Genomic DNA, 20,730 nt, shown 5'->3' with positions numbered 1-20,730 from the left:
TGAGGCTCTTTGGTCATATCTAAGCTCTGCTCAGAGTAGACCTGTTAAAGTCAGTGGACCTAAGTTACTCATACCTACTAACAGCAAAAGGTCTGCTCTGGAGTGTGACTAAGTTTGGCTTTGCAACCCTTTTTTTGCTTCTGCTGCAACAGTTGAACAGGGTGACTACTCTGGAAATCCATATTTTATCATCATTGTCATCTGCTTGGAGAAAAGGAAAACTGTGAGGACAGCAACAGCCTGCTGTGGAAGGGCTCGCAGGTCACGGGGAGGGGATGGAGGGAGGGAAGCATTGTGAGGGGGGGCAGGGCAGTACTGGCACCTTTTTTCTAGAAAAAAGGCACTGCTTCTGGAAGAGGGAGTGCAAAGACAACCAATTCCTGGTTTTCCAAGGTACAAGCCCCTCCTCTGGTTCTGATTACATAACAGCAAGAGGCTGCAAGGCATAGTCACAGCTTCAGGCAAAATCTTAATGGATTGGAAAACTGGGCCCAAACTAACAAAATGAATTTTATTAGGGACAAATGTCAGGTTCTGCACTTGGGCAGGAATAACAGGTACACAACTATAGGGTGTGGGACAACATGGATAGCAAAGATAGGCTGTATGCCTTAACTGTTGTATAAACCAAGCTCCTTTTACCCTTCATAGACTTATTGCATCCTCATGGTTTCTTCCACAGAACGCTGAAGTCTGCTAATAATGCCTTTCTCTCCCTCCGTCCGTTTATCACAAAGGTCAGTCTTGCGATCTTCTTAAACAGGAAAGCATGCATCAGTATGCTCCTGATAACTCTACTGTGTGCTTGTAAAGAACCTGCCCAGATATGCACATTGTACATATCAAGCACTCTATGATGTGACTATCTATTAATAAAAGCAGCTTTCCTTTGCAAGGAGTCATAAGCGTGGAGACATGTTGCTGGCTTTGATCTTTGGTCTTTGAATGACTCATCAGGTTGTCATTTATACCTCTGTTTTTACATTCTGAGGATGCTTTGGGGAGGGTGGGAAGGATTCTGCTCATCAGAGTCATTAATACCAGGGAGTGGTGCTACAGAGAGTGGTGCTCACTTTGGATTTAAGTTGTTTTGCTTGGTTTTTAAACTCCTTTTATTCTGCATGGTATGGCACCAGATCTTACATCCATAGTAATTATATAGATACTGTATGTTGGATTGGTTGATTAGATGATAATGTCAGAAGCTACAGTGGTGAGCAAGGAGGATAAATGCCAATTATTTTAAAGTATTTAACAATGAAAAAAATGATTTATTTTCACATTTAAATTGGACTTAAAAACAACATTGTCTCTTAAAAAATAACAACCCAGTTTTACAATGAAATATAAATTGAACGCAAAAGTCTACGCTTAAATTCACTTAAAGATTAATCGATTACCATCTTATCAAACACCCTGTGCCAATTTTTCTGTGTAAAAGATTAAACTACAGTATGTGGGAAAATACCTGACTTGAGGTCAAGCATTGTACATATGACAAATCAGTCCATGTACTATAGTTATTATTATGAGTAGTTATGGATATTTATTCTTCTACTCACTCAGCAGTAGGGAATATATGCTTTCCATCTCCTGAAGAAATATAATTCTGCTTAATAACTGGCAGTCCTTGCTGTGCGGAATGTTTTGGGCCCTTATCAGAACCCCAAGCGGCTTTGGCCCCTGCAGTAGCCCAGGGGGATTTTTCCTTTTCCGCTTCCTTTGAACAGCTGTCCAGATGCAATATCACAAATTACTTTTGAATAAAACCCCAATCTAGCTCCTGGGGCAACTCTATCTGGGCCCGGGCAACCCTGCCAAATTCTAATCTAGGTATGGTAAAATGCTTGCTGATAGCTTGAACTTGTAAGGAAAAAGAGAAGTGTTTTCAAAAATCGTAAGGGAGTTGGAGATATTCTGCACGTGTTGCATCTCTCTCTGCTGTTGTTGTTTTAAGATGTGCTGAGCATATGTGTCACATTATTGTAAAGCCCTTGTGTTATCACAGAAGCCAACATACCGGTAGTGCCTTTCAGATGTTGCAGATTATAATTCTCATTACTCCTGACCACTGGCCATGCTGTCTGGGGCTGATGAGAATCGTACCGTAGTTCTAAACAACTGAAGGCCACCATGTTGGCTACCCATGTAACAGAACCTGACCTTCCTGTGAAGACTAGTTTGTGCAATATAAAATCTGCTCTTGGCCTCTGGCCATTTCGTGGAGAACACCGTGGACCATGAGACAAATTGGCTGTCCCTGGAGTTTAAGTACTACCCCATCCACAGTTGACACCTGGGCAGAAGGCCCCCAGTTGCAGCAGCACTTAAAACTGTTTATTGAATGGTACTAATGACAAGACAATGCCAAACAGACCACAACAGAAAATATAGAGCATGGTAAAATAAAGCACACCTAGCCAAGGTATTTCAACCAAAGTCTTTTTCACTTTCAATGCTGAGGAAACAGCAATCCCACTGTAGGGAATGCCAACTGGGCTAGCAGCCTGGAGAGTGAGCGATGGTCATGTCCCCCCACCCCACCCCAGGCTAGGGATCTACAAGTATAGCATGGGTCTCCATATAAGAACCTGCATCTCCAAATGATGGCTCAACAAGGGGAGCCAGCAATCAGTAGATTCAAAGATGGATGTGACTTTAAAGTGAATTTCAATGCTTTCTCAAGATCTGATGCTGGACTTCCTCAGCCACCCAAAGAGCCTTCTCCCACAAGACTGACCTATACCATAAGGCTCAATCATTCCATGGCTGCCTATTAAAAGCTTAACAGGGATAGCAACTATCCACTGAGATTGTCTGTCTGTCTGTCTGTCTGTCTGTCTGTCTGTCTGTCTGTCTCACACACAGGGGCGTAGGAAGATAAGGGTGGTGGGGGTGGGCCGCCCCGAGCAGCGCAATCCCAGGAGCGCCATCATGGCTGCCCACCCCGCCTCCAAAACATGTGCCCCGCCCCTGTGCGCAGTGCACCCCGCCCCAAAATGCACGCGAGGTGGCGTCACGCTTGTGGTTGGTGTGATGCCCCTCACTGGCCCGCCCCTCGCCTCTGTCCAGGGAGAGTGCGCACTGCATGCAGACGCAGTCTCCTATTGCTTAGAAGAAGCCCTGGAGAAGAGGTGATATCAACGACTATGGGAAGGCAGCAACTTTTAGGTTCAGCAACTGGGTTCACTGAGTAAGACCTACAGAGCATGAGCTGCTGTGCCCATTAGACCTGAAACTCAGCCAAGTCTGTGAACATCGTGTTTCACTAATAAAGAGTTAACTCCAGCTTTGAACTGTGTGATTTACTATCACTTTGTTCCTATCACTTTGTGGAGCTTGCTGCCATATGGCAGGCATCCATGGAAAAAGCCTACCAGCTGAGTAATAGGCCTCAAAAGCTTGGTGGGAACCACTCTCAAGGGGCGACTGAGAGAAGAGAACACACACAGAAAGAAAGTGGATGTTAACGGCAGAGAAGAAAAAGAGAGAATGGAAATGAAATTAAAGAGAGAGTTTGTGTAGTAATTACTATGGAGAAAGTACTCTCTAGAGCAGGCATAGGCAAACTTGGCCCTCCAGATGTTTGGGGACTACAACTCCCATCATCCCTAGCTAATAGGACCAGTGGTCAGGGATGATGGGAGTTGTAGTCCCAAAACATCTGGAGGGCCGAGTTTGCCTATGCCTGCTCTAGACAGAGAACAGTTCCTTTAGAACAGAGATGGGGTGGCCCTCCAGGTGTTCTTGGGCTACAACTTCCACCTTTCCTTACTATTGGTCATGCTGGCTAGAACTGATGGAAGTTGGAGTCCAATAACACCTCTGGTGTGTCACAGGTTCCCCAGACCTACCTAAGAAATGAAAAGGAGAGGTCAAAAGGTAAGAGCCATGCCCCTTTCTATGTGCATATGGAGAATGGAGGTGGGGTGCCCATTCTAACATAGCTTGAGAGCTTCCCCAAATGAGGTTTTGCATGAGCACACCTGTATGTGTGACACTAAACAGAGTTCAAGAAAAGCAGCAGAGCCCACCTGTGGCAAGGCCTATTAAGAGTAGTGGGGTTTTTTTTACTTGATATTATTATTATTATTATTATTATTATTATTATTATTATTATTATTATTAAACTTCTAATTCAAACTCAGCACCAAGCATGGGCCAATTTGTAATGTACTTAAGATTTACACTGTACAAATGATGAGTCAAAAGGAGGGGTTCCCCCCTACCCACTCCACTCCCTGGAATGAAATAGCAAGCTGGGAGACATGGAATAACAAGCCTTCAGAAAACACAGGCCCATGCACTGAAACTCCTGTCATAAGAAGATCCCTAGAGATTTTGAGGAAATTCCACACCACGCTCCTTACAATATAAATCCACAGAAACTGCTGTTTTGAGATCCCAAAATTCCTCAAACTTTCTATTAGTAAATAAACTGTGGCTGACCCCTTGGAACATCCCATATCTTTCCCTTTCCCTAGTCCAAAAGCTTCATTCAACACCAAACAAGAGGGATGTCATTTCACAATCTCTGGCAGCCTCCAGCCTCACGCTCAGGTCATAGGAATGAGTGCAAAGGTAGGCCTTTGCCAATATGGCTGCCCTTCAGAAATGAGGTGACCGCATTCACTTTGACAATGAATCCATCTGGAAAACAACAGCATGTTTATGTGCAGTAAGAGGAAGCGGTTTCCTGGGATAAAGGAGGTTTAAAACTACACTGTTCTATTCCAGTTTAGCTTCCCAGAACTGACTCTTAAACAAAAAAAGATGCAGCTCAGTTTGCCTGAACACTGCCATGAGTGGAGGAATAAAGGAGAAGCAGGAGCTGTGGCAACCTAGGAAACTGATAGAAGAAAGGCAAGATTAAGCCAGTTTGACTGGCATTAGGGCTCTCTTTGGTCAGAGAATGGAGCTTTAGCTAGTTTCTCTTTCATATGTCCAGGCATCTAGCCAAACTCTTTGCCTATTAGCAAGGACAACTGTATATATTCTACACCACATGAAAATCTGAGGTGATGCCACCACACCTACCCCACCCCCACCAAATGCTTGGCTTGTCAGTTTCCCATGTTGCTGAGAACCTAGCAAGGGACTATGAGACTCAGGGTAGGAAGCTGGAGAACCTTGGGCTACATGTGGTTTTTTCATTACTCCTTTCTGATGAAGGTCATGGCACAAGAAGAGAGATGGAAATATTAGAAGTAAATTACACAGGGAGTGTCATCAGAAAAGGTTTGGCTTCTTGGACCATTGTCTCTATTTCCACAAGGAAGGACTTCTGTCAAGAGACAGGTTGCACCCCACAGCAACTGAAGATAATGTGTTTGCTAAGAGTCTCGCAATCCTGATCAGCAGAACTTTAAACTAAATCCTGAGGGGGAAAGAGACAATATTACAAACGAAAGGAGAACATCTGGTACTGGGCATAATAGCTGCACTGATGCATAGGAAACTGATGTGGTACTTCCTGCTAAAGGGCAGGAAACTACAAGAATGAAGCAACTGGAGGGAATAAATTGTGGTTTCCATTGTCTCTATACTAATGCACAGAATATGGGAAAAAGCAATACAAATTTGACCTCTTAATATGGGGTGGCAAATATGACCTAAAGTGAGGAGCAAGCCAGCAGTAAATTACACAGAGTAATTAACTCTTTCTTAGAAAAACAGGATTTGCACAGGAGTGCCAGCATTACAGAGGGTTGGACTTGTTGACCCTTGGGGTACGTTCCAACTCTACAGTTCTACAATTCTATGATTTTATTATTCTATGAACAAACACTGAATTTTCTAGAGAGGAGCAGAACAACTGTGGTAGATACACTCATGGTCCCAGGCTTTGGAAGCTTAGGAAGAGTCAGGTCACCTCAACCAAGGGGGTAAAATCAGGAGGAGGAGAGTCAATATGTCCTTTCCCTTGTTGGGCAGGGAGAGTATCCAGAAAATGCTGACAGGGTCCAGGAGTCTAACCCTTGTTGGAAAGACACACACCAAGGAATGCCGCTGATTTGGCTCATCACAAATTCCTTTGCTTAAAACACAAACATACACACACACACTTCTCTAAAAAACAGTTGTCGTTAGAACACTGGTTGAAAAGAGCTGGTAAGTGGTTGAGAGAAGCGAGTCCTCCTTTGCTTCCCATATTCCTGCTGTAAGAGGTTCAAGCTTGCATAATTTGCAGCAGTAATTTTCTTGGCCTTCATTTATGGACATGTTAATATGTCTGAGGGCCTTGTTCACACAGGCACTCCTGCTACAGTTATTGTGAAGTGAATACTTTGCCTCTGCATCATTCATACCATCTTTAGGTACATTCCCCATTCTTCCACTACAAAGCTGTTCATGTTTATACAATCAAGTCACACAAGACACATCAGAGATCTCTCTTCTGCTTTCTGCAAAAGAAAGAGTCCCCTCTGCAGGGGGAAGAGGCATTTTGGAAAATGCATAGTGCCGGCCCTGCTTTTCGCTAATGTCCATATGAGCATACAATTCTAGAGCAGGCTATGCGCTCCTCCCTGCTCCTTGCTTTAATTTTCCTCTCAATGATGTTTTGAACTTTACTGAAAAGCAGCAGCAAAGAATACACAAATTACTCATCCCTGCTCATAAATCCTAGACTGCTAATGCCAAAAGCCTTGTAATCAGCATGAATTAAGCATACTGATGCAAATAACATTTTATCTCATAAAATTCTTACTTGGCACATAACCCTGACTGAAGTGCTTCCTTTACAGTTCATCTCTCACAGATGCTTAGCAGTAGTAGAGTTGCTAACACAATCAACGTTGAATTGGGTGCAATTACTTTGCAGGCCTCATTTTGGGGATACAAGAGCCAAGTTCAAATCCCTACCTTAGCAGTGAAGATCAGCAGATGGCCTAGGTCAGGGGTTCCCAAACTAAGGCCCAGGGGCTGGATGCGGCCCAATCACCTTCTAAATCCGGCCCACGGAAGGTCCGGGAATCAGCATGTTTTTACATGAGTAGAATGTGTCCTTTTATTTAAAATGCATCTCTAGGTTATTTGTGGAGCATAGGAATTCGTTCATTTTTTCCCCAAAATATAGTCCGGCCCCCCACAAGGTCTGAGGGACAGTGGACCGGCCCCTTGCTGAAAAAGTTTGCTGACCCCTGGCCTAGGTCCTAGACCAGGCATCCCCAAACTGCGGCCCTCCAGATGTTTTGGCCTACAACTCCCATGATCCCTCACTAACAGGACCAGAGATCGGGGAAGATGGGAATTGTAGTCCAAAACATCTGGAGGGCCGCAGGTTTGGGGGTGCCTGTCCTAGACCAAGGGTGGCCACCTCCCAAGAGACTGCAATTTACTCATAGAGTTAAAAACTGGCAGTGATCTACCCCCTTTTTTGGGGTTCAGGTCAAAGTTGTTGAGTTTTTTTCAGGGAGGAGGTAAAATGTTGAACTTTTTTTAGGGGAGCAACAGTTATTCAGCTTCTTTGTGGGGAGCCAATGATCCACCAGTGATCTACTGCAGACGTCCAGTGATCTATCGGTAGATCACAATCTACCTGTTGGACCTGTCTTAGACCTGTCTACCTGTCTTAGACAAATATCTCTCTCTCTCTCTCTCTCTCTCTCTCTCTCTCTCTCTCACACACACACACACACACACACACACACGTATCTCACAGTTCTTATAATAAAATGCAATAATAATATAACTGGGATGTACTGGCAGTGGTGAGTGGAGAGCAACAATATACTGTAAAGATGTCATATTCAAATTCTGAAGTGTTTTTGAGGGAAAAGATTGTCAATCTGAGGGGAAGAGATCAAACTATGGGCAGTGGTTTCTTTCTAAAATCACAACGGATTAAATACAAACTACAAACATCAGGCCTGAGCCCAACATCACCTACTGCAGTTGTGTTAATATAATTCTGTCACATTTACTGAAGACATAAGAATCTGAAATTAATATCCTCCCAAGCATCCTTTTCCTCCTCCCCTCAAAAAATCCAATAAATCCATGTAAACAAGTTGTTATGACCATGTAGCTTATTAAACCCTGCATTCATGTATAAGAAACAGGATTCAGAAATAGGCTTTGGAGCCGTTTGTACCACTATGCTGAAGGAACAATAGCTCTTTACCCTTCTGTGTTAAATTTGAAGCCAAACAGCTAAGGGGACTGTAAAACTAAGCAGCTTAAAATACCTCAACCTCTCCAAAAGGCAGCAGTTATTTCTGCTGCCAGGCTGCCTCAGACAAACCCTCTGGTTTGTACAACATTTTGACAATCTGTTAGCAAAAATGTATTTATTTAAAATAGTTTTATCCTGCTTTTTAATAACACCACTTTCAACGAATGCATTTCATAAATCCTGAAACAAATAAATAAATCAAATAAAGAGACTTGCACTGCCACATGATAAAACTGTTGCCTGGGCTGTAGCTAACCTCTTCCGGTAGCCCATTTGGACAACAACTGCTCTCTCGACATCACATTTTGAGCACTGTAAACCTAGAGCAAAGGATGTTCCCCTAGTGGAGATTGGGGGGGGGTTGCACAAGCATAAATCCTTGCACAAATGGAATGAGTACATTAGCTACTACCCCGTAGTAGCACATTGTGATTCTTGCATTGCAGGACCCTTCCGACTCTATAATAATTCTATGATAATGCAGGGCTTGCATGTTCCCTTCGCTCCTCTCTTCCTTCTGCACAGTTATGAGGAGGGCTTTGGCACAGCTGAGGTTCATTTTTACTGGACCTCAATTAAGCATTACATTCAGACATCTGGAGTTTTGGAGTACATTGTCAGCAATATGCTGTTGACACACAGTTCCACTTCTCCTTTAGGTGTGGCAGAAGATGTGCTAGAGTCCAATGCCTTGTGTCAGTAACGGACCCGTTGAGAGCCAAGAAACTGAAGCTTAACACAGACAAGACTGAGGCACTGTTAGTGGGTGGTTGCCTAGACAGAATGTATGGGGTGTGGCCTGCTCTGGATGGGGTTACATTTGCTATAAAAAAAGCAGGTACAGTACACAGCTTTAGGTATTTCTGGATCCATTACTATCATTTGAGGCTCATGGGGCCTTGGTTGTACAGAGCGCTTTCCATCAGCTTCAACTGGTGGCACAGCTGTGCTCCTATCAGGACAGGGGCATTCTGGGTATTTTAAGAGGCCAGTGTGTGCCAATCACTGCATTAGACATTAATTTCCTTCTATACACACACATACACACACACACACACACACACACACACACACCCCTGGGAAGGAAATGAATGTCTAATGCAGTAGTTGGCAGTATGAATCTAGGCACATTCAAAACAAAATCCTGAAGGGAACATGAAAGCAGCCTTGGTTTCCTCCAGCAGTTAACCACAATTTTCATTTAGAGAGGTACAGACCTCAAAGCAAGAGGCCTCAGAGCCAGGGGTCAGAGCAAGCCCAGACTCTTGCAGTACACACTATAAAGCCTCATATGCTTTAAAAGAATGGGGGAGGCACCCAGCATAAGGCAGCTCTAGAATAATGTAACAGACCAGGCATCAACATCTTTCTTTTAACAGATCTGCCCTGGGGCAAGAGGCTCTGGCAGGTTTCTGTTGACAGCCACAAAAGTCTTATCACTGCTTTACAATTCCATTGCCTGAAATGCTGTAGAGAAGAAGTAATGCTTCCAAAAATAGAGGCTGCGGTACAAGCAAAGAAGGGTGCTTGTCCGAGAGCTGCTAGACATTCCTGGTTTTAAACAAGTGTCCCTTATTTAAAAAACATTGCACCTCCCAAGAACACCACAGAAAGCCCACTATTTCACACAATAGGTACCCCACAACTCTATGCAGCCTTAAGAAGACCAACCCTTAATGAATCCACATCCTGCAGAGCTTAGTGGAAGAGATACTACATATCGTATATTCCGGCTTATAAGGCGACTGGGTGTATAAGACGACCCCCAACTTTTCCAGTTAAAATATAGTGTTTGGGATATACTCGCCATATAAGAAATACGACCCAGTGTATAAGACGACCCCCGACTTTTGAGAAGATTTTCCTGGGTTAAAAAGTAGTCTTATATGCAGGAATATAAATTAAAAATTAAACTCAGATTTGCCAGCTGGACAGCTTCCTTCATTTGTAAATAACAAGTGAATTCAGGAAGCTGACCCATCTTTTAAAAGAGGGCCCTATTTCTTATCAGAACATATGAAGATTTTTATTTTTCCAAGGTAGTTTCCAGCAAGCCTGCACGTATTCCACACTTATTATTATTAATAATATTATTATTTGTGCATCTTGGCAATTCAAATTCCATGACAAGAAACTATATATTTAGCAACCTAAATTTGCATAATGTATCTTGTTCTGCATAAATAACTTTGTCACATTTTGCATAATTTATTCTGATTTTGTTAAGTTATGCTAACTTCTGAGATTTCAGCAGGCACTGCCTACACACTTCCAAGAAAAGCTTCACAGAATCATAGAGTTGGAAGAGACCACAAGGGCCATCCAGTCCAACCCCCTGCCAAGCAGGAAACACCATCAAAGCACTCCTGACAGATGGCTGTCAAGCCTCTGCTTAAAGACCTCCAAAGAAGGAGACTCCACCACACTCCTTGGCAGCAAATTCCACTGTCGAACAGCTCTTACTGTCAGGAAGTTCTTCCTAATGTTTAGGTGGAATCTGCTCTACTTTTTTAAAAAATGAAATTCTGTATAGAATTATATTAGTTTTAGAAGTATTGCGCAAAGAATAAGATGTAATCAAGAAATTAGAAGTGACCATCTGGAATCAGCTTTATTTCCTAGTATTCAAATAATTATCATATGCATCTTTCCGAAAATCTCATCTCCCGAACCACCAGGTTGCTCTTGCAGACACTAATGGATCAACTAGGTTGCAGGTTTAATCTCTGTATGGGACAGCTGCATATTCCTGCATTGCAGGGGGTTGGACTAGATGATCCTCACAGTTCCTTCAAACCCTAAGATTCTATGAACTGATATTGTATGTCCCTTTGCACACAAAAAACAGATGCAGTCACCACAAAGTCAAGAAGTGAAGTTGTAAATTGGATCCAAGCCGTCATTTATTTGGCCAACTCAAGTATTTTAAACCCCAGTTGATGTTTCTCCTTTTCAAAGTGATGTCAGAAAGATGCAATTTGAAGTGGAAAAGCAGCAGGCAGGGAGAGGAGATACTGTTCTCTTGGTCAAGAGTTTTGCTCCATCCCATCTCCATCCCAGCCTCTTTCTTCTCAGCTAAGGTTCCAGGCCCATATTTCCATTGCAAACAAGAGTCGGAAATTCTGAAGCAGTGAGGAGGGGGAATTCGCAAGGGGGTGCAATGGAAGACAGGACAAGGGTGCCTGTTCTGATGCTTATCCACTAAAGATTGCTCCCTCACAATGCTATTTTGCACAGAAGAAGCAGTGGTCAGTGAATTAAAAAAATGAAATAACCAGATAATGTGAGGTTCCAGTATGCAGCTTGAAAACTAATTGCTGTAGGCTGTTAATCATTTACCACATTTCTATTTGATAATGGCTAAAATAAAGGAAATGTAAGATAGATATAAGGCACTAATATGATAAATTAACACTATATTGCTTTGCAACTCGTAGAGTTATGGCTTCACTAACATTAATTCTAAAAATTAAGTTTAGTGTTCTGATTAAAATCTATACCCACCTTTCCTTAGAGTGCATCTGTCAATATATCTAGTTCATTATGCTTCTGTAATTACTTGCTATTCCGCTAACAACCACAACTCTTAGCATCATTCCCTTATTAACACAATCTAGATTGCAACAGTCCTTTTGCTATAACATGGCAATTCAGCTGTTCAGCAATCAGCACTCCAGTCAGTAGAATCAACACACACCCTTTGCTCCCAGCGGTGCCTGCATTCATCTCGAACCTCTTTTCTATCAAGGAACCCAAGCAGGAACCCAACCCAGGGCTCCTCCACTGAACACAGCTTCTGCACAGTATCAGGTGAGACGGGGAAACAGCTTACCTTGGCAGTGGGGCCCTTCATCTGAACCATCCACACAGTCGCGTTTGCCATTGCATAGCTTGGACATGTGGATGCAAAGGTCGGTGCCCAGGCAGCCGTGTTCATTAGGATGGCATCGGGACACTTTGCTCTGTGGACCTGGAAATGGGAAAAATCGTAACCGTTATAGGAGAAGATAAGCATATCACCAAGGACCAGAAATTAATAGGAATATGAGGAGCCAGAAACAAAGCCTCTTAAGTGTAAGGTGGTGCTCACTCAGGCACGCATGGTTTTCCTCCAAGTAGTTCAAGATTGTATACCTAGCTCTCCCTTTCCACATCTGGACTGCAGGAGGCTGGAATAGATGACCCTCAGGGTATCTTCCAACACTAGGTAAAGGTAAAGGGGCCCCTGACCATCAGGTCCAGTCGTTTCCGACTTTGGGGTTGCGGTGCTCATCTCGCTCTATAGGCCGAGGGAGCCGGCGTTTGTCCGTAGACAGCTTCCAGGTCATGTGGCCAGCATGACAAAGCTGCTTCTGGCGAACCAGAGCAGTGCACGGAAACACTGTTTACCTTCCCGCCGGAGCGGTCCCTATTTATCTACTTGCACTTTAATGTGCTTTCGAACTGCTAGGTGGGCAGGAGCTGGGACCGAGCAATGGGAGCTCACCCCATTGCAGGGATTCGAACCGCTGACCTTCTGATCAGCAAGCCCTAGACTCTGTGGTTTAACCCACAGCGCCACCTGGGTATCTTCCAACACTACAGTTCTATTATTTTATCATCTTATTCTCACAGTGACTGCCTCAATGTCACCCAGGCAGCTTCATGGTTAACTGGGGATTGGAACCCTGGTCTCCCATATTCTAGTGCAGGCATCCCCAAACTTCGGCCCTCCAGATGTTTTGGACTACAATTCCCATCTCCCCCAACCACTGGTCCTGTTAGCTAGGGATCAGTGTAGGCCAAAACATCTGGAGGGCCGCAGTTTGGGGGTGCCTGTTCTAGTGCAATGCTACACCACAATGGCTCTTAAAATAAAACACACACAAAAATCTCAGTGGGTACAGTGTTGGGCTACAAGAGAACTACATTCCAATACTTGCTCAGGCCAAGAATCCCACTGTGAGGTTCTTAGACAAATATCAACTAGCTATGTTTTGTTCCTGATTCTGCTATTGTCATGGTTAAATTGTGCATTTTATTCATCTCAGTCTCTACAAAATGGATTTGAATTCACATGTACTCATACCTGTTTGTGCATTTCCCTTACACATCTGGTTGGCCATTGTGAAGACAGAACTTCTGCAGGACTAGATGGGCCTTTGGTATAATCCACCAGGGCTCTTGCATGCTTCCCACCACCACTGCAGTACCGTGTTTCTCATATTATAAGACACGTCTTATAATTATTTTTTCCTCAAAAAACACACACTATGGCTTATTTTCAAGGGGTGTCTTATTTTTTTCCTCCTCCTCCTCCTCCCGCGGCCGGCACTGCTGGTGCGCCTATCACTATGTCTTATTTTCGGGGTATGGCTTATATCCCTTGAATGCTTAAAAATCCTGCTATGGCTTATTTTATGGGTATGTCTTAAAATATGAGAAACAGGGTACCAACCTCAAGACTTGTTTCCAAAAAAAGTCAGTTCCCTACAGCAGCTTCAAATAGAGGGTTAATTAAGGAGGATCATTTACAGTCCATGGAAGGGGGGTCATGGAGTGACCCAGCCTATCAGTCAAAGTGGTCCACCACAACGAAAAAGACCCATTGATCAACCACTTAATCACAACTGGGGCAAGCATCTTTACAAGCCACTTTATTTCTTGAAGAAGCTAATAAACCAGCTAATTTTACTTTTTGTGACTAGCTTGTGGTACACTCCAAAGGATTGTCCACTTTTTAGGATCCACTCTGCTCACCCCGAAAAGGGGGAGGGGCTAGAAAAGGTGCCCTAAACATAGTCTGCCTCCCTTTTCCCCTGACTGGATCACCGCACCCAGTGGGGTCACCACCTAGCTGTCGTAAAAGACAATTGAACTTTGGAACATGGAATATACGGACTTTGTCAGATAACACAGACAGCGAGCATCCTGAACGCAGAACTGCCATCATTGCAAAAGCGCTGCGACGTTTTAACATCAATATTGCAGCGCTTCAAGAGACTCAAAGAGCAGGCGAGGGACAACTGAAGGAAGAAAAAGGAGGCTACACATTCTTCTGGAAAGGTCTATCTGAACAAGAACATTGAATACATGGGGTAGGCTTCGCTATCAAAAACGACCTAGTGAAGCTCCTGTCAGAAGTCCCTACCGGCATTAATGAGCGACTCTCAACCCTTCAAATAAAGCTCTCAAAAAACCAACAGGCTACTATTATAAGCGCTTATGCACCAACACTGGATGCCGATGAAGACATTAAAGAAAAATTTTACTCTCAGCTGGATACTGTCCTATCAGAGACACCTAAGGAAGATAAAAGTATCCTCCTGGATAAAAAGGGCTGCATTAGATAGGAATTTTAAACCTTAGAAAACCACTTTAAAAGTAGCTGTTCTTTTGCCCATAAATATATGCCCTTTAATTGATTTGGCTGGAACCCAAAGGCAAATAAAACTGGGAAGGTCACAACTGAGAAGATAAGAAAGTCTGGACCAAGAGCTGGGAGACTCTAACCAGCTATGAAGTTCAAGGGGCAAAGGGCCTTTGTTTCAGTTAAACCAATGAACAATTTATTGAACAGAGCTCATGTGGCTGACACTTCAATTCCATGTATGACCCCTGTTTAAAATTAATTGCTGACTGGAGCTCTACAGGGTGCCTAACTACTCGGCTGCTCCAGCAACCTCCAGTGTAGATAACCTCAAATTGGGGAAGGCCCAGAGAACCGCAACAGCATGCTGGTCTTCTCTTTTGCAAAACACACTGGCTCCTTCTCATAAGCAACTGTGGCTCAGAACAAATGAGTTGGCTCCAATGCCTCTTGTGGCCTTATCCACTACCCGTTCTGAGCCGCTTACCATGCATGCTTACGAACAGTCAAACAAGCCTCCGTATCTTCCTACAGCAGCCTGTAGACCAAACAGCTAGACCAAACAGAGAAGTTCCCTCACCAGTCTATTGCCCCTCTTGCCAAAACATAGAAAGCTGCTTTATCCAGGCTCAGACCATAGCTGCCAAGTTATCCCTTTTTTTAAGGGATTTTCCCTTATGCTGAATAGGCTTCCTCGCGAGAAAAGGGAAAACTTGGCAGCTATGGCTCAGACTATTGGTTCATCTAGGTCAGCATTGCCCACACTGTCTGGCAGCAGCTCTCCAGAGATTCAGGCAGGGGACATATCCAGTACTGGTGGGAGATGCCAAGGTTGCTTACATGTTTTCCCCATCCTTTTCTGTCCATCTCAACAGTGGATATGCTTGTATGGGATCTTACACCAGTCTAGACATGACCAGAAATGCCACAGGAAAAACTGTGGCTTCATGACTATCAGGTCCCAGACCTCTCTGCAGGACCCAACTCAATTAAGTATTAAGGCCTGATTTGAATATGTTTTTTTCCTTCAGAAGTCCATGGGCTCCGGAACACAGAGTACAATTGGGATTCCCTAGTGTTTGCATGCAAATATTTGTCAGCATTACTTCCCTAACATACAGGGGCATTAACAGTGGTAACCCCACAAACCCCACCACCTGTTCCCTTTATCTCCAAATACTGTCTGAGCCAAATCTCGCCTGTCAGCACAAGCACGGGATTGCAGAAGGTCTCTGTCTCTGGGGGCTGTTAGCTGGCCCTTTCTCAAGCCACTGTGGCACCAACCTCAAGGCTTCCTTATCTTCCTGGCAAAGGGAGAAAACAGCACTATGAAATCTGGGGTTCAAGGACTTGCTTTTGCAGGAGTCCTCAGCCAATCTCAAGAAGTCCCAATACAAGAGAAAACAACAGTTATGTTGGTGGTAACAGGAGGAATTTAGTTCACTCTTCTGCCTTTTTTGCAAAGGCTCTCTTACATACGCTTAAAACTAGTAAAGGAAGCTATATGACAGATGTTTTGGAAGTGCCAACCGTATTTGCAAGTGGGTGAAAAGCACTACAAACCAACTTACTCAGAGACCAATTTATCAAATTAAATCACATTTCATGTAGTAGTAGTAGTAGTAGTAGTAGTAGTAATTTATTATTTGTACCCCGCCCATCTGGCTGGGTTTCCCCAGCCACTCTGGGCAGCTTCCAACCGAATATTAAAAACAATACAGCATCAAACATTAAAAACTTCCCTAAAAGTTCCCTAGACAGCCTTCAGTTGTCTTTTAAAAGTAAAATAGTTGCTTATTGCCTTGACATCTGCAGGGAGGGCGTTCCACAGGGCGGGTGCCACTACTGAGAAGGCCCTCTGTCTGGTTCCCTGTAACCTCACTTCTCGCAATGAGGGAACCGCCAGAAGGCCCTCGGCGTTGGATCTCAGTGTCTGGGCTGAACGATGGGGATGGAGATGTTAGCATAAATCCTCTACATGGCACAGATGCTAACATGTGACTGTATTGTTTACTTTATGTGACTGTATTTTTCCCCACGCAGGAGCCCAGATATAACCCGACTCCTGTCATGTGATGTTCTTTGTTCTTTTACCTTACTTTCACTTCTGCCTGAGAGAGTGATGGCGTACACACTTAACCATCACTCCCTAATAAATGTAGTTAAACAGCTACAATTGTTTGCTGTCTTCTTTACCGAAGCCAGTGGCAAGAGAAAGAATATAGGGCCTGACACCCTGATATTCTAACAGGAGATTCTCCTTCAGGTATACAGGACCGAGGTATACAGTTTAGGGCTTTAAAGGTCAGTACCAACACTTTGAATTGTGCTCGGAAACGTACTGGGAGCCAGTGTAGATCTCTCAGGACCGGTGTTATGTGGTCCTGGCGGCCATGTGGGAACCAATGACACTGCAAGCCATAGCCTTCAGAAGATCAAAAGTGATTATGAGGCTCCCGAAGTTGAAGAAATGAAATGCACAAATTGTCATCTCATCTGTCCTCCCAGTTGAACGACGTGGCCCAGGGAGAGAGGGAAAAATAGGGGAAGTGAACAACTGGGAAGATCACGGTCTACAGTTTCTTGAAGATGGACTTCTGGCAAGTGATGGGCTGCACCTCACAAAAGTTGGGAGGAATGTTTTTGCCATGAAACTCAAAAACCTCACCAAGAGGGCTTTAAACTGACTTATGTGGGGGAGGGAGACAGTGGTCCTGAAGGTAGGAGTCTATCAAGTTCTGAAGATGATCATCCAAATGTCAAGGACCAAATGGAGCAAACAGCATGCAGACTTAGTGGTGGGAGGAAAAAATCCTTAAATAAGAGACATGGGGGAATGATCAATGGTCTTCAATGTCTGTATACTAATGCACAGAGCATGGGAAATAAACAAGATGAACTTGAGCTCTTGGTACAGCAAACTAAAAACGACATAATAGGCATCACTGAAACCTGGTGGGATGAGTCTCATGATTGGAATGTAGTAATAAAGGGATACAATCTATTTCTGCGAAATAGACCAAACAGGAAAGGAGGAGGAGTGGCGTTATACGTCAAGGATGTGTATACCTGTGAAGAGATCCAGGATTTAAAACTTCAAAGCCATATTGAGAGTATCTGGGTCAAAATTAAAGGGAGAGAAAAATAAGAGTGATCTCATTGTGGGAGTTTACTATAGATCCCCAAGCCAAACTGAGGACACAGATGAAGCCTTCCTGGAACAGATGACCAAGCATTCAAAAGGAAGTGAAATAGTAGTAATGGGGGATTTCAACTATCCTGATATTTGTTGGATGTCAAACTCAGCCAAGAGCATAAGGTTGAACAGATTCCTCACTGGCCTTGCAGACAACTTCATTGTCCAGAAAGTGGGAAACAACATTGTCCAGAAAGTGGGAACAACAAGAGGATCAGCCATTTTAGATCTGATCCTAACCAATAGTGATGACCTGGTTAGTGCGGTAGAAGTGGCAGGATCATTAGGTGGGAGTGACCATGCTCTTCTGGAGTTTATTATACAGCGGAAAGGAGCAACCAAGCATACTAAGACTCAAATTATAGACTTTAAGAAAGCTGACTTCAGAAAACTTAGGGAAACACTGGGTGAAATCCCATGGACAGAAATACTAAAAGGGAAGGAAGTTCATGATGGTTGGGAGTTTGTTAAAAGGGAGGTATTAAAAGCACAACTTCAGGCAATACCAATGAGACGGAAACATGAAAGGTGCCTAAAGAAGCCAGGGTGGCTATCTAAAGAATTTTAACTGAGTTAAGATTTAAAATAGAAGGTTAAGGGGTGATTTGATAGCCATGTTCAAATATATAAAAGGATGTCATATAGAAGAGGGTGAAAGGTTGTTTTCTGCTGCTCCAGAGATGCGGACACAGAGCAATCGATTCAAGCTACAAGAAAGAAGATTCCACCTAAACATTAGGAAGAACTTCCTGACAGTAAGAGCTGTTCAGCAGTGGAATTTGCTGCCAAGGAGTGTGGTGGAGTCTCCTTCTTTGGAGGTCTTTAAGCGGAGGCTTGACAACCATCTGTCAGGAATGCTTTTAGGGTGTTTCCTGCTTGGCAGGAGGTTGGACTGGATGGCCCTCGTGGTCTCTTCCAACTCTATGATTCTATGATTCTATGATCTCTCCCAGCGGCTTCATATAGATATGAAGATATCTATAGATATTAAAAAGCATGGGGGAGAGAGCGGAACCCTGAGGCACCCCACAAGTGAGAGCCCAGGGGTCTGAACACTCATCCCCCAACACCACTTTCTGGACATGGCCCAGGAGGAAGGAGCGGAATCACTGTATGACAGTGCCCCCAGCTTCCAGCCCCTCTAGACGGTCCAGAAGGATGTTATGGTCAATGGTGTCAAAGGCCACTGAGAGATCCAGCAGAACTAGGAAATAGCTCCCTACACCTTACACCTGTTCCCTACACCTGTTAATTCTTTGCATCTTTGTTTTAAAATCATATTTTATAACATAAATAACAAATCATTGCACTACTGCAACATACATATTTTATCCTGATGTTCAAGTTCAAAACAATGCATTGAACTGTATTCACCGTATTCAAAAAATGGGTTCCAGTTAACTTGGAAACTATTTTGGCCTTTGTCTTTTTGCTTTGGTTCTTATGTAATAAATTAATTTGGCCAAAATCTATGCTGACTGGTGAATGTGCATTCAGTTATTATTCTTGTTATTTTAAGGACAATTTTTGTTATTGTTTATTATTGTTGGTGGTGGTGTTATTTTTAAAGACAACTATGTTCTTTCAGGTTATTGTTACTTATAAAGGCACCTTAAGTCAGAGCAATGGCATTGGACTTCAACTGCCTCCATCAGCCCTCTCCAGCATGGCCAACGGTCAGCAATGTTGAGAGCTGCAGTCCAATAACATATGAGGGAACCACAGCTAATAACTTAGGCAAATTTGTCCAATAGGGTCTAATATGGTAATGTGCACTAGACAAGAAATTCTATGATGATTATTACACTGGAATCATTGCACATGTAATCAATCTCTGCTGAGCTACAGTAAAAGTCCATGCTGCGTATAAATTTGCAAACTCACAAAATGGTTACTTCAAGCTCTCAGAGGAAAAAACAGGTGTAAGGAACCAGCTAACCTGCTATAGCAAAATGACATCTTAGGAAGGAATGAAGATACCATTTTGCTAGGCTGCTTTTATGTTTAAGGATTAGGATTATCAATAAACTTGAAAAGCTTGCAGTAAGGATTTATAAGTGTATCATTCCAAATAAAGACAGGGATGGAGTTTCAAATTTCTCTGTTACCTGTTTTAATAATACATATTTTCAGAATCATATTAATACTTTGGAAAATGCAATAACCTGCCTGGGCTTCAGGAATTGAATGCAGAGCACCCTAGATCTATAAAGCAGTGATGGCAGAAATGATGGTAACTAAAATACAATGTGTTAAGAATCAAGATCTGGTGTGATGGTAATCAAGGTGCAGTTTTGACCTTAGAGGTAGAGATGTACAGTGGCCAAGAGAATGAACTGGAAGTTGGTAATACTGGGTTCAAATCCTATCTTTGCCATGAACTCAATGTGAAGCCTTGGGCAAGCTACCGTTCTCTTAATCTCAATCCTTCATCTGAAATAAGAGGATTGACTCCACTGGCCTGAATCAAGGGTTGTTGTAAATATACCCTGAGCACTTAAGAAAAATCCCTTCCTTGACCCAGACAGCCTGCATGTTCTGTATAGCACTTTGCATGTTCACAGGGCATAAACTCCTGCAGAATTCCAGTTTTGCAGAAGCTTTAATTTTGTGAAACGGTGCGAATATTAATGCTGCTATCTCACCCTAGTAGTAGCTTACCTGAGTGGTCTACTCACGAGAGTGATGTAATACACACACAAAGCTTTATTGTAGTCTATAGACCCAAAATACACAGTATAACAATAGTATACAGTATATCAACAGTTGTTAGGATGTAAAATTGACCTTGCTAGCCAACAGAGGATCTTTAGCCTGTACATACTGATTTCTGATTTTTACTGCCTCCAAGAGGAATTTTGTTACAGCCAGTTTAATAGTATCAATCTTATCTGCCCCTGACATGAAAAGAGTCAGCAATTCCAGGTTGTTTTGGATTGATTAGATGCTGTCTAACTTGTCTAGGGACGCAGAGCCTCTTGGGCTTCCCGATCAGAAGGTCGACGGTTC

The 20,730-nt window shown here is 43.3% G+C and overlaps 1 protein-coding gene across 6 annotated transcripts in view; it reads right to left on the bottom strand.

Moving 5' to 3' along the window:
* Positions 1 to 20,730, bottom strand: part of LRP1 (LDL receptor related protein 1) — a 329,900-nt gene that overhangs the window by 213,890 nt on the left and 95,280 nt on the right. For all 6 annotated transcript variants that reach the window (XM_060272175.2, XM_060272177.2, XM_060272178.2 and 3 more), the window contains one exon: positions 12,009 to 12,146. In XM_060272175.2, the coding sequence (XP_060128158.2) occupies positions 12,009 to 12,146 (138 nt within the window). The remainder of the gene's footprint in view (positions 1 to 12,008; positions 12,147 to 20,730) is intronic.

This window comes from Zootoca vivipara, chromosome 2 (genome assembly GCF_965207765.1).
Source record: "Zootoca vivipara chromosome 2, rZooViv2.hap1.1, whole genome shotgun sequence".
Taxonomy (NCBI): domain Eukaryota; kingdom Metazoa; phylum Chordata; class Lepidosauria; order Squamata; family Lacertidae; genus Zootoca; species Zootoca vivipara.
Note: the sequence above shows the minus strand (reverse complement) of the source record. Positions and strands in the feature narration are given on the sequence as shown.